Below are 14,739 nucleotides of genomic sequence, written 5' to 3' on the forward strand. Positions count from 1 at the left end.
TTGTATGAATGAACGAATCTCTGTAGGAGTCCAAACCCACCTCGGAAACCACCTAGCAGGACAGCACACAGGTATGCCCAGTCTCTGTCCTTCTCGGTTTGTCTCTGTGTTTCTGTTTTTCTCTGCGCCGCCCCCACCCCACCCCCCACGAATCTTTCTCTCTCCCCCTTTCCGTCACTCTCTCTCCTAGTTTAGGTCAAATTCTTCAAAACCTAATTCTTTCCGGTACAGTCACAGAATACACTAGTGCGGACGCCTCCCAGGTCCCAGTCCTTCTGGCAAGGAAACGCATCCAAGGACGCTCAGAGATTTCTCAAGAATTCGCTCTTCCGGTCTTTGCTGGCCCAGTGCTTCAAGCCTAACGTTTTGACTCCAACATGCACAGCTGGCGTCCTCGAATCCACCACTGCTACAGAGCTGCTGGAGGCTGAGGCTCTGGAATCTCGCAGCGGAGTCTCTGCAGAAGGGAGAACCTGGGCGGCGCCGCGGTGGGCGGGGATGTGTGGGAGGGGCTGGAAAGGAGCGGCCCGGGATTGGCTCCGCGCGCCGGGGGCGGGGCTTAGGGCCTGAGGTCCGCACTGTAAGTTCCCAGGCCCTCCCTGGTGCTCTATCCCAGCGCGCAGCTCTGCGGCTTTGCCCGCGCTCTTCAAGGTGAGTTTGGGCTGGGGTTTTTCAGGCCTCTGGTGGCTCCTTGGAGAGTCCCATCCAGGGTGGTGCTCGGTTCTGGCCCAGATCAGGCTCCTTACCAGGCGCCTGGGTCCCCGCCCCTCTACCCATGACCTCTCACAGCTCCCAGGGCTCTGCGCTGTCAGTCTCGCAGCTCCTGGCTGTAGGCAGTGTTCAATGCTGGAGTCCCCGACCAGGGAGCATCCTCTCCTCGGCCCGTGTCCCCGCCTGGGATGGAGGCCGTATTTTTAGCGGATGGTGAGGTGTCCTCCTATCTTTAGCTGCAATGTTACTGAAACGGATCTGGGCCGCGCTGGGCAGCGCTTGGCTGGGGAACTGGAGGGGTCGGCGCGGGAACGATAACCGGGCTGAGCAGCGGGACTCGCGGGAAGGCGGGGGCCTGCACGTCCGAAACCTGGCGGTGTGCCAAGCAGACACTGGGACCTCGCCCAGACGGGGAAGCTCAGGCAAGGCCCCTCCCAGAGCTCAGGGACCGGGACAGGGTCCCTAATCGTCGTAATTCTACCCTCACCGTGGTCTGATTGTGCGACCCAGAGAAAAGGACCCTATGAGTGATACACCCCGGGTACTGGAGCGCGCAGCTCCTCGGTGGGCGTCAGCCTATAGCCGGTGTGCTTGGTGGGACCCTAGAACGCTGGGAGATAGCGGGGGGCACGCGCGCCACCTAGCGACCACGGGTCTTCGCGCTTCTCTGCACTGGGACCCAGGGAGACCGCTGCAGGAGATCCAGATGAGACCCACGCCTGGGGGCTGAGCAGGGTTCGGTTTTTTGTTCTTGTTGCAACCAGGGAGAGCAGAAGGGTTTGAGAAAGGCCCTGCAGATATTTGCTGAATATCCTTTGATAGTGACTGTGGACTCATCTATTAATGCAGAGCCTCTAGTTTCCGGTATAGCAATGGGTCAGCCCACTTTAAAGATGGGGAAGGTGAGTCCAGTCTCAGAGAGGAAAGATGCATTGCCCAAGGTCACAGAGTCCCAGTGGAACTGATTTCAAACTATTCCTTTTGGGTTGCCAAGATGTCTCAGCAGAAGTCGCTTGCTGAGCAAGCTTGGAGATGAGTTCCATCCCCAAACATGTAAAGATGGAAGGAAAGAACCGACTCCATAAAGCTGTCCTCTGACCTCCACACACATGCCATAGTACATACGAGCTTGTGTGCGAGCTTGCATGTACATGTGCTGACACACAAGTCATGCATATACTCACACAATAACAATAAAGAAAACTTTAAATTTTTTGTTTGTTTGGTTTTTAGAGGCAGTTTTTTAGTTCTTAGAGGCAGGAAGATTTCTAAGTTCGACTGGCCTGGTCTACAGAGTGAGTACCAGGACAGTCAGGACAACCAGTTACATGGAGAAATTCTGTCCAAAAAACCAGGAAACAGAAAACAAACAAACAAACAAAAAAACCTTTTTAGTAAGCATTTAAGAGATGGGCAAAAATCACACCCAGAGCTGGGCAAGGTAGCACAATTTTTTCCCCTGTTGGTTTTTTGAGACTGAATGTTTGACAGGGTCTTACTGTGTAGCCCTGGCTGTCCTAGAACTCACTATGCAAACCAAGCTGGCCTCTGCCTCTGCCTCCCAAGTGCTAGGATTAAAGACATTCATCATCATGCCCAGCCAGGTGGCACACTTTTAATCCAAACACTTGGGAGGTGGAAGCAGGCAGATCTCTGAGTTTGAAGCCAGCCTGGTCTACATAGTGAGACCCTGTGACCAAAAAGAAGAAGGAGGAGGAGGAGGGAAGAAGAGGAAGAAGAAAACATTAGTTTTGAAGTGTGTATGGAGGGAGGGGAAGGTCCATGAACATCCAGAGTGAGCAGGGCTAAATATTCTCCATGAGCAGAAGGGATCTGCCTCCAGGAAGTCATTTTCTCTGAGGGAGGCCCAGGGTTGCTGTCCAGGGCAACCCACAGAGCTGGGATGGCTCCCATCTGCTCCTCCCATTGTTGGAGGAAGCTCCTGGCAGCCTTCCTCTAATCGGAGCTCCTTATAGCTCTGAACACTTCCAAGTTGGGGAAGTGGCAGCCAAGGGAATATGACTACACAAAGGAAGCCTGGAGACTTGCTAACTTCGCTCCTGCTCCCCATCCATATCACCACCGGTGTGGTCCACTGCCTTGAAACCACATGGCCAGCCTTGGTACTAGGTCCTGTCCTTGCTAGCTGGATGACCTTGATAAAGTTCCTTAATATCTCTGAGGTTCCACTCTATCAAGGACAGTGATGGCACCCACCACAACGTGGCTTAAAGAGTTAGTGTGTAAGGAACCCCATGGCAGGCTGGAGCCTCCGGTCCTGTGGTTGCTAGATTTAGGATTTCTGGTTGTTATTCCCAGCTTTCTCTTGGGTGGTTGATGCTGGCCCCACCCTTCCCTTTAGCCTCTGTTCCCCTCACATCTGGATTTGGGTGGGTACATCTGGCTCAGAGTGAGACAGCTGTCAGGGACGCCCAATTTGCTGTGGAAACACCCAAGCTGTCTTGGAGCTCTAGTGTGATGGAGTGAGGGTGGGGGAAGGACCTGGCCCAGGCTCTAGGCAGATCTCACCAATCAGCCCAACTCTCCCTCCGTGGAAAGGAAGCAAGAGTTACTCCAGTGCTTCACAGCAGCAAACTGGACAGATCAGATGTTGTCAGCAGACCTTGTGTTAGAGGTGGTGGTCACAGGATAAATCAGTGACGGGACTCTAAGACTTTAGAGTGTGTCTTCTGACAGCTCTAGAATTAGCTGGAATCTGCCACAAGAGTCATTCCTGTTTCCTGTTGGCTGCAGGTGCTCTGGAGACTAGAGATGTCAGTCTCCATGGTTCAGCATGACTGGCCTAGGGTGTCCGGCCTTGGGGTGGGGTTTCCTGAGCAAGGGACTGTGCTGGGATGGGGGCAGTCAGGACTCTGCCCTGCCTGCATCCTGCTGCCTCCTTCCTGCCCTTCCTGATCACCCTTTGCCTACCCAGGATAGAGACTGAGGCAGAGGAAATGGTGGATGCCTCTTTTGCTCAGGTGTGGGCTGGCCTAGAGGAGGCTTAGGGGAGGAAGATGGGCTCCTGCAGCTTCAATCCTGGCCCTGCCCCAGGCTGCGATGTGAGCATGGACTGCTTCTCTGCCATTTGTACTGGATTCTGCATGTGGAGTCAAAGGAGCTTGCAGGGGACTAACCTCCACCAAGGGACTGGAGGGTACACCTGCTCCGATTCTGCGTCCTTTTTTGTTAAACCAGCATGACACCTGTTCACAGTGCATTTTTTTTTTCACCTTAAACAATTTTTTTTCCTGACTACATAAACACCACATGCTTATTAAGAAATTGATGGCTGGAGTGTAACTCAGTTGTTTAGATTTTTATTTGTTTTGTGTTTTTAGACAGTGCCTCAAAAAAGAAAACTGCATTTATATAAAACTGAATAAGTGCTCACTGTAACAGCACACATACTAAATCAGAACAATACAGAGATGGTTAGTGTGGCCCCTGTACAAGGATGACACTCAAATTTGTGGAGCACCCCACATATATATGGTGATATTTTGTGTATGATTTAACAAATAAAGCTTGCCTGAAGAGGGCAAAGCCAGCCACTAGTTAGCCATAGAGGCCGGGGAGTTGGTGGCACACGCCTTTAATCCCAGCACTTAGCAGGCAGAGGCAGGCGGATCTGAGTTCAAAGTCACCCTGGACTACACAAGATTGATCCAGTCTAAAGGAGAAACAAAGCCAGGCAGTAGTGGCACACACCTTTGATTCCAGCACTAGGGAGGTGGAGACAGGAAGTGATATGGCTGGGCAGAGAGAGGAATATAAGGAGGGAGGAAACAGGAGCTCAGAGCTCTTTCAGGCTGAGGATTTGGCAGAGGTAAGAACTATAGTGGCTGGCTGCTCTGCTTCTCTGATCTTTAAACATTTACCCTGATATCTGGCTCTGGGTTTTTATTAAGACCAATTAGAAAAAAAAAAAGACCAATTAGGATTATATATATATATATATATATATATATATATATTTTTTTTTTCCTTGTTCTTTGAGACAGGGTTTCTCTGTGTAGCCCTGACTGTCCTGAAATTCTCTCTGTAGACCAGGTTGGCCTTGAACTCAAAAGAGATCCACCAGCCTCTGCCTCCCAAGTGCTGGGATTAAAGTCATGCGGCACTACTGCCCTGTTCTTTTTTTTTTTTAAAGATTTCTTATTTTATATGTATAAGTGCATTGCCTATATATGTTTGTGTGTTCCTTTATGCATGATACCTGTGGAAGCCAGGAGAGAGTATCAGACCCCATGGAACTGGAGTTACATATGGTTATGAGCTTCCATGTGAATGCTGGGAACTGAACTCAAGTTCCCTGGGAGAACAGTGAATGCTCTTCACCACTAAGCCATCTCTTCAGTGCCTTCCCCCCATATCCTGTTTTTTTTTTTTTTTTTTTAGTTCCAACACACAGAAGACAGATACAGACAAATCTCTGAGTTCCAATCCAGTCAAAGTGAGACTCAGTCCCCCTAGAAAAGGTCTAAATAGGAGAGGAAAAGTCAGCCTGAAATTATACCATCACCAGCATTTAGGCCAATACCCCTTCACACACATGTATATTATACATGTGTACCAACGGGCAAAGTGTTAGAGATCACCTGCTGGGGACATCTTTCCTTCCAAAGCAGTGACCACACACCACCTTTCTTTCGGCCGTTATGACAACCTTCCTGATTCTTTCTCATTTCTCATGTTAAGATAGGATCCTGGGCTGGAGAGATGGCTCAGAGGGTAAGAGCACTGACTGCTCTTCCAGAGGTCCTGAGTTCAATTCCCAGCAACCACATGGTGGTTCACAACCATCTGTAATGAGATCTGGTGCCCTCTTCTGGCCTGCTGTCATATATGCTGTATACATAATTAAAAACAAACAAACAAAAAATATATACAAAAGAAAATTTTTGGCCGGGCGTTGGTGGCGCACGCCTTTAATCCCAGCACTCGGCAGAGCCAGGTGGATCTCTGTGAGTTCGAGGCCAGCCTGGGCTACCAAGCGAGCTCCAGGAAAGGCGCAAAGCTACACAGAGAAACCCTGTCTCGAAAAACCAAAAAAAAAAGATAGGATCCTATGCAAGCTGTCATATATGGAGAGTGGATGGCAGGAGCATTGGTAGGCAGTGCTTTTAATAAATGGCACTCTCTCAGGGCTGGACAGATGACCCAGTGATTAAAATGCTTGTCACTTTTGCAGAGGTTGGGTTCTCAGCACCCACATGGTGGCTCACAACCAAACATAACTCCAGCTCCAGGGCAGTTGATGTTCTTTCTCTTCTGACCTCCGTAGACACCAGCCATGCACACGGTGCACTTACATACTTGTAGTCAAAACACTCATATACATAACTCTAAAAGAAAAATGGCATCCCCTTGACCATGCTTCCACATTTTGCTTGCCTCTCTCTGTAATGTCTTCTGGAGATCCAAACTGATATTTCCCGTTTGTTTCACTTTGTTTCTCCTGCTAGGCATGTACTCTGCCCGAAGCTATATGGCAGCCCCGAGAGTTTTAATGTCCCAAGGGGAATCATAGGAGGGCTGTGATAACATGTTTGCAAAGCTCTCAGAAGAATGTTGACCCCAAAAATGTATTGTATGCCCTCCCTGCTCCATCTCTCTCAGTGCTGGAGCTGGGAGGAGGGGCAGGGGGCTGGGAGGAGGGGCAGGGGGCAGGGAGGAGGGGCAGGGGGCAGGGAGGAAGGCCTGGGAGGAAGGTCAGACTCAGCCTCTGCTCCTGACCTGAGGGAGGAGGAAAGGGAAACCTCCAATGGGAAGTGATAGGTCCTATGTGAGGCGCTGGCCATTCAGCACTGTTGGCTGGACACCTGCGTTTCCCGCACTGTACCAGGCCTCAGTTGAGTAGGAGTTGAGACCAATGGTGAGACTCACATACAATGGGACACTTCCTTTGTGGCAGAACATAGTTGATGGAGGTCAGGGATGAGAGTGAATACCCAGGCAGAGCAGGAAGCAGAGCCAGGGGTCAGGGGCTGGAGTTTGTAGGTGTCTCAGGACCTAACATTAAGATTCTGGACCTTGCCGGGCACTGGTGGCGCACACCTTTAATCCCAGCACTCGGGAGGCAGAGCCAGGCGGATCTCTGTGAGTTCGAGGCCAGCCTGGGCTACAGAGTGAGTTCCAGGAAAGGCACAAAGCTACACAGAGAAACCCTGTCTCAAGAAAAAAAAAAATTCTGGACCTCTGTTCCCCCTCAAGAGGCGCAGGGAGAGGTGTTATAGTTTATACTTTTAATCCCAGTACTTGGAAGGCAAAGGTAGGTGGATCTCTGAGTTCCAGATCAGCCTAGTCTACACGGTAAGCTCTAGGTCAATCAAGGCTACATAGTGAAACTGTTTGAAAAGAAAAAACAAAAACGAGGGGGTAGTGGTGTCCCAAGTCTTTAATCTCAGCTCTCAGGAGGCAGAAACAGTTGGATTTCTGAATTGGAGGCCAGTCTGGTCTACAGAGAGGCTTCCAGGATAGTCAGGTCTACACAGGGGACCCTGTCTTGAAGAACAAAACAAAATAAAACAGAACAAACAACAACCCAGATTCCCGCCCCCATATAGACCAGGCTGGCCTCAAAATCAGAGAGATCTACTTGCCTCTGCCTTCCTTGTGCTAAGATTAAAGTTGTGATTCCCCAAGCCCCATATGAGTTGACTTTTTAGTTATTTTTATTATTTTTGTGTGTTTATGATTGTGGGCACATGCCACAGCCTGCATGAGATCAGAGGACAGCTTTCAGGACTCAGTTTTCTCCTCCTGTGGTTCTGCAGATCAAATTCAGGGCTACAGGCTTGTCAGCAAGTGCCTTTACCCATGGAGCCATCATCTCCCCTGCCCCTTCCCTGTTAGTTATTCTTCTCCAGTGTGTGTGTGTGTGTGTGTGTGTGTGTGTGTGTGTGTGTGTGTGTGTGTGTGTGTTTCAAGACAGCGTTTCTTTGTATAGCCCTTGCTGTCCTGGAACTCACTCTGTAGCTCAGGCTGGCTTCAACCTCAGAGATCCACCTGCCTCTGCCTCCTGAGTGCTGGGATTAAAAGTGGGTGCCACTCCCCACCAGGCTGTTTTTCTCCATTTTTTTGAGGCAGGGCCTTATGTATCTGAGGCTGACTTGACAGTCAGAAATTGGTAGGTAGCCAAGGCTAACCTTGTACTCCTGATCTTCTTGTCTCTCTCTACCTTTCAAGTGCTGAGGATACTGGCTGCACCACCATGCATGCGCTTAGGGAGGGCTGGAACTGAACTAGGGATTCCTGCATGCTAGGCAATCACTGTAACTGAGCTGACCCTCAACTCTCTGTTGTGTATTGTTTTGAGACAGGGCCTCATGTAGCCTAGGCTGGCCTTGAATTCCTGATCCTGTCTGTGCCTCCTGAATGTGGGAATTATTGGCATGCACCTCACCTCAACAGTTGTATAGCTAGAGTTTTCCGCCTTGCCCAGAGTCAGGACAAATCTTTGTCACCCGCCAGTCCCACAGCCGCTCAGACCCAACCAAGTAAACACAGAGACTTATATTGCATACAAACTATATGGCCGTGGCAGGCTTCTTGCTAACTGTTCTTATATCTTAAAGTAACCCATTTCTAGAAATCTATACCTTGCCACGTGGCTGGTGGCTTACCGGCATCTTCACATGCTGCTGGTCATGGCGGCGGCTGCCGTGTCTCTTGCCTTCCTGTTCTTTTATATCTCCTCTCTGTTAGTCCCGCCTATACATCCTGCCTAGCCACGACCAATCAGGTTTTATTTATTGACCAATCAGAGCAACTTGACATACAGACCATCCCCCAGCACTATGGTGATATTTTATTTGTACTGAAATGTGATTTTAATTTTATGTTAATAAAGTTGCCCTGGGTTCAGAGCTATTAGAGCCATAGCAAGAGCGTGATGGTTAGAAGAGCTAGGTAGATTTCTGTGTGTTCAGGGATACAGCCAGTATTGGAGACATATGCCTTTAAGACCTGGAGGGCGGTACTTATAGGCAGTGACGAGGCAGTCATGTGGTTGGGTTTAGAACCAATGAGAAGGCAGAACAGAAAGACTATTTAAACACAGACAAACAGGAAGTAGCTCTCTCTCGGGGAAGTTAGGAGCACTGCAGGAGGTAAGATTTTATCTCTGAGCTCTGACCTCTCGGCTTTTTCTTTTACATTGGCTCTGTGTTTCTTATTTTAATAAGACGATTGGTTACATCTACATCTGGCGCCCAACGTGGGGCTCGAACCCACAACCCTGAGATTAAGAGCCCCCTACAGCACAGCCAAGTGCAGACCATCTCAGACACCTGCACTCAGGCCCATGGTCCTAATCATCCTCTATGCGGACCTGCTGGGTAACGCCACAAAGAACCCAAGAAGGGCTCCCACAGGACATACAGAACATCCCACAGCACAGTTGCTTTGTCTCTTGTCTTCCTGCCCCTTATTTATGTGTTCTTTCATTTCAGCTTCTCAACCTCAGATTAAGGAAAGAATCTTGGAACAAGAACAAAACCCATCACTGCTGAGATCTCACCTTTCTGCCTGCAGTTTCCCAAAAGGACTTTCATCCATTTGAGAAGAAAGTGGAGTGTATTCACACATCCTGTCTTCATTGTCAACTCTGATCACATCTACGCTCTAATCTTTAGTTTTTGGCAAGTGTGGACATCTGAACAGCGCCCTCTGGAGCCAGTTTTTGGGCTGAGGGTGTTGGGAGGGTACTGAGGACTGAGCAGCCGGGGCTGTGTGCTAAAGTCACCATGTCCACCAAGGTCCCCATTTATCTGAAACGTGGCAGCCGCAAAGGCAAGAAAGAGAAACTTCGGGACCTGCTGTCCTCAGACATGATTAGCCCACCACTTGGGGACTTCCGTCACACTATTCACATTGGCAGCGGTGGTGGTGACGACATGTTTGGGGACATCTCCTTCCTGCAGGGCAAGTTCCACCTCCTTCCAGGAACAGGAGTGGAGGAGGCTGAGGAGGCTGGCAGCTTCGACCTTCCCTTCCAGTTCACTCGTACTGCCACAATGTGTGGGCGAGAGCTCCCCGAGGGGCTGTCACCTCTGCTCAAAAACGCCATCTCCCTTCCTGTCATTGGTGGTCCCCAGGCCCTCACCCTGCCCACAGCCCAGGCTCCACCTAAGCCCCCTCGTTTGCACCTGGAGTCACCACAGCCTTCTCCAAAGTCCTCCCCACAGGAAGCAGGAAATGTGGACATCTGGAGGATTCCAGAGGCTGGCTCGCCCCACAATGGGATGAGCCCAGAGCCAGAGGCTGAGGAGCCTTTCCTGTCCCATGCCAGCTCCCTGCTGTCTCTGCACGTGGACCTGGGGCCTTCTATCCTGGATGATGTCCTCCAGATCATGGATCAGGACCTGGGCCGTGTGCAGATCCCCACATAGGACCCTTGGCTGACCAGACAGGTCACCCAGGCTGTGGTGATGCCTGGAGACATCTGTGGACATAGCCCTGATCTAGGAGTCAGGATGCCAGGTCCCACCTATGGGTGCTGGCCTGTGACTGTCACTTTGAACCTTTCTTTCCTTCCCTCCTCCCAATGGACAGAGTGCATCTTTGCTGTCCTCTCACAACATCCACAGGGACCCATGCAAAAGTTGCCCCAGACACTCCTGAGCCTCTTAGGTCGTCTGGACCCTCACTTCCAATTGTCCCCTCTCCTTCAGGTTCCTTCCAGGGAAAATTCTGCTGAAATGGACTCCATCCCCTTTCCAACTACCCTCCACCTCAGCATCATTGGATACCCTTCCCATCTGTCTTTGTGTCCTGGTCTGGGAGCATGTCATCCATGACCAGACATGTTATGCCTTGTGTCCTGTCCCATCCCTTCTTCACATGACCGGGGGATTCTGGTTGCAATAAAACATGCTGCTGCTGGTGGCTGAGCATCCTGTACCCTTGGTCCCAGGTTTCCTTCCAAAGGTGGGCCAGTCTCTATGAACAGTGGGTTCACATGAGAAAAGCCCAACCCTAGAAGGTCCATCCCATAGAGGCTGGGCCTTTCCTTTGGGAGGCTGTGCTTAAGTTTGCACCCACAGTGGAACTGAAACAAGAATAATCTCAGTGGTTACTTTTGACAAAATACCTGATACAAACAGCTTCAGAAGGTTTATCTCGGTTCTCAGTTCCCAGGTACAGTCCAGTCCATCATGGAGAGGAAATCATGAGAGCAGGAGCTTGAGGCAGCTGCTCACCTTGTGTCCACAGTCAAGAAGCAAAAAGCAATGAATGTATGTACTCACTTTCTCTTTTATTCAATCCAGACCCCCAGCCCATTGGATGGTGCCACCAACACTTGGGGTGGGTTTTTCACTGCCATTAACTAGATCTAAAAACTCCCTCACAGACAACTCCAGAGTATTTCCATGATGATTCTGATCTTATTAAGTTGGCCACCAAGATTAACTACCACACAAACCAAGTATCAATGGTGGATAGTGGACATAGATTTAGATGTTTGGCTGGAAGGGGCTGGAAGGGGCTGAAGAGATGGCTCAGTAGATAAGAATGTTGGCTGTTCTTACACAGAACCTGGGTTCAGTTCATGTGCGGTGCATCGAACCCAGGACTTCTTGTATGCTAGGTTGGTGCTCTACCAATTGAGCTACATATTTGTCCTTCAATTAATGCTATAACAGTTTTTACACTGCAAAAGATTGAGATGAACTAGTAAGATAATGGACATAAAAATGGATGTGAAATGGAGTGGATGTGAAAATACGACTTTGCATTTTCTAACAAAAAGAAAGATGCAATATACAATTGGCCCTGTGTACCCATGGGTTCCACATTCATGAGTTCAGCCAACCATGGATATAATATACTTTCAAAAAATTGCAGGGGACTAGAAAAATGGCTAAGAGAACTGGCTGCTCTTCTATAGGGCCAGGGTTCAATTCCCAGAACCCCCAGGGCAGCTCACAATCATTTACATCTTCAGTTCTCAGAGATCTGATGCCCTCTTCTACACGCGCCGCACACATGTGGTGCACAGACACGCCTGCAAACAAAACATAAAAAGTTTAAAAATTTAAAAAAAAATTGCACCTGAGGGCTGGAGAGATCTCAGTGGTTAAGAGTATTTGCTGCTCTTCCAGAGGACACATATGGAATGCATTTTTACACACACACACACACACACACACACACACACTTTTGTTTGTTTTTTTCAAGACAGGGTTTCTCTGTATAGTTTTGGAGCCTGTCTTTGGAATTTGTTCTGTAGACCAGGCTGGCCTCGAACTCACAGAGATCTGGATGTTTCTGCCACCTGAGTGCTGGGATTAAAGGCATGGGCCACCACCGCCCGACTTGAGACTCTGTCTCAAAAACCAAAACCAAAACAAAATATAAAGAAAAATTTAAAAAGACAGTGTCCCATAAGGACACTTGACATTGTTGGCTGTACAATAATGCCTCTCTGTACTTGGGGACTTCCTTTTGATTATGGTATTTGAGGGGCATAGTACCTAGACAAGCTAAAGAGGTAAGGTCCTTACTTCTACCCCTGCTACCTCAGTGGAAGGAGGTGCCTTAGCCCGATGAGTCTAAAGGCTCGGTCACCGCTCTGACATGGCAGCCCCACGTGTGGCTGGTGTATGACACAGGGTTCTGGGAGCCCAAGATAAGAATGTCCTCTTCCAGGGGCTCCTCTAGACTCAGCTTAGGTCTAGAGTGAGGCTGGATGAGTAAGGATGTAAGGAAGGTGCTTTCTTGCTCCCCTCACCCTGCCCCACCCCCAAACAAAAGAGAGACTACCTCAGCACTGAGGCTGCAGGTGAGAAAGTGTAACAGCTCTTAGCTTCCTGCACTCTGCACCTTCACAGGCTCTGCCAGTGCCTGCAGCTGACATTCTATGGAGCTAGTAGCCAGATGGAAGCCTTGGGGTCCCATTGAGCCAGGGTGCCCATGGTAGGTCAAAAGAGAGCATGGGATCCTAGAGCTGGAGTTACAGACAGTTCTGAGCCTTTATGTAGGCTCTGTAGACTTTTGTTGTTGCTATTGTCTTTTAGGTTTTCTGTGTAGCCCTGGTGGCCTGGAACTTATGTAGACTAGGTAGGTCTTGAGCTTGTGGCATCCTCCTGCCTCCTAAATCCTGGGATTATAGTTATGTGCTGCTATGCCCAGCTTTTGAGTATTTTTGTTGTTGTTGTTTTGTTTTTCAAGACAGGGTTTCTCTGGGTAGCCCTGGCTGCCCTGGAACTTGCTCTATAGACTAGGCTGGTTTTGAACTTACAGAAATCCACCTGCCTCTGCCTCCCAAGTGCTGGGATTAAAGGTGTGCACCACCACCGCCCAGCTGCTTTTGAGTGTTTGTATGTGTGTGTGGTGTGCATGTGCAAGCCAGAGGTCAACACTATTACAGAGGTCTTTCTCTATTACTCTCCATCTTTGTGTGTGTGTGTGTGTGTGTGTGTGTGTGTGTGTGTGTGTGTGTGTGTATGTGTGTGTGGTATTTCCTGAGTTTTCCTTCCAGGCTGCTGGCACCTAACCTGGAAGTTTGATGCTGGTGCAGGATAAACGATAGGAACCGCCTCATGACTCTCACCTGACCAAGACAATTTTAAGGTGAGCACAGTGATGACAAAACATGTACTGATTCTAAAGTATCAAAATAACTGAGCCTGGAATTGGAGAAACAGTGAACAGGCAGAGAAACCTGTAGCATGAAATTCTAAATGTCTTTTAGTAAAAAACCCGGAGCTGGGATAAAAGCTGAAAGATCAAAGAAGCAGAGCAAGCCCCAGCCACCACCTCTCACCTCACCAACTCCTCAGCCTGGAAGGGCTCCTGTCGAAAGGGCTTCCTCAGCCTAAAAAGCTTTCATTCTTGTCTCCTCACGCTTTATACACCTTTCTCCACCCACCATATTACTTACTTCCTAGTGCTGAGATTGAAGGCGTGTGACTTCCCACATGCTGGGATTAAAGGTGTGTGCCACCACTGCCTGGCTCTGTTTCTCTCCTGGACTGACTTGATCTCATGTAGTCCATGGTGGCTTTGAACTCACAGAGATCCAGACGGATTAAAGGTGTGTGCCACCACTGCCGGGCATCTATGTTTAATCTAGCAGCTTGTTCTGTTCTCTGATCTTCAGGCAAATTTTATTAAGGTACACAATATATCACCACAGAAACTGACAAGGACAAAGCTCTGAGAACTGGGGCAGAGGTTGAATGGAAGGGGAATGTACTGGCTGGTTTTATGTGTCAACTTGACACAAGCTAGAGTCGTCAGAGAGGAAGGAGTCTCAGTTGAGGAAATGCCTCTATAAGATCCAGCTGTGTGAAACATCGATAGTGAACTTCTGCCCTCCGGGATTCTCCCATTGTGCTGTAAGTCTGTATTTAAGACCTCCTCCCTCCTTCAATAAACAGCACTTGGCCTTAAAAAAAAAAAAAAAAAAAAAAAAAAAACAAAAAAAAAAATCCAGCTGTAAGGCATTTTCTCAATTGGTGATCAATGGGGGAGGGACCAGCCCATAGTGCGGTGGTACCATCTCTGGGCTGGTAGTCCTGGGTTCTATAAGAGTGCAATAAGCAGCATCCCTCTATGGCTTCTGCCTCAGCTCCTGCCTCCAGGATCCTGCCCTGTATGAGTTCCTGTCCTGACTTCCTTTGATAATGAACAGCAATGCTGAAGTGTAAGCCAAATTAAAAAAAAAAAACCTTTCTCCCCACCTTGCTTTTTGGTCATGGTGCTTTGTCACAGCAATAGAAACCCCGACTAAGACAATGGAAGAAAGAATTGCAGGTGCAGGAGGGCAGGGAGGCGACAGTCAGTGGTCCATATGGGTTGGCAGGCCCGCTGTGGACAGAGAGTAGATCTCTAAACTATCGAAACAAACGTCACAGTGACTTTGGTAGGCACTGTTTCAAAAGGTCTGGTAGGAACAAAAACACTCAGTAAGAAGAGAGCCTTAGAAACAAGACAGTACATAATATGAATGAAACATCTGCTTTGAACGAGTGAAAAAGACGAGAGGCAGAGCAAGCGGATCTCTGCGAGTTCGAGGCC

The 14,739-nt window shown here is 49.1% G+C and overlaps 1 protein-coding gene and 1 non-coding gene across 2 annotated transcripts; both read left to right on the plus strand.

The window, feature by feature from the left end:
• Window positions 1-546: 546 nt before the first annotated feature.
• Window positions 547-10,617, plus strand: Cdc42ep2 (CDC42 effector protein 2). The gene is made up of 2 exons (XM_028855928.2): window positions 547-651; window positions 9,168-10,617. The coding sequence occupies exon 2, from the start codon at window positions 9,462-9,464 to the stop codon at window positions 10,104-10,106; it is 645 nt and encodes a 214-aa protein (XP_028711761.1). The 5' UTR covers window positions 547-651; window positions 9,168-9,461; the 3' UTR covers window positions 10,107-10,617.
• On the plus strand, window positions 4,098-4,203 carry LOC114682139. Its single transcript, XR_003732992.1, has one exon. It is a non-coding gene; the product is annotated as a U6 spliceosomal RNA (small nuclear RNA).
• Window positions 10,618-14,739: the final 4,122 nt, after the last annotated feature.

Source organism: Peromyscus leucopus, chromosome 1, assembly GCF_004664715.2.
Source record: "Peromyscus leucopus breed LL Stock chromosome 1, UCI_PerLeu_2.1, whole genome shotgun sequence".
Taxonomy (NCBI): domain Eukaryota; kingdom Metazoa; phylum Chordata; class Mammalia; order Rodentia; family Cricetidae; genus Peromyscus; species Peromyscus leucopus.

What these genes read in the sequence shown, in the direction of transcription:
- Cdc42ep2 (XM_028855928.2), top strand. Translation starts at nt 9,462, where the DNA reads ATGTCCACCAAGGTCCCCATTTATCTGAAACGTGGCAGCCGCAAAGGC.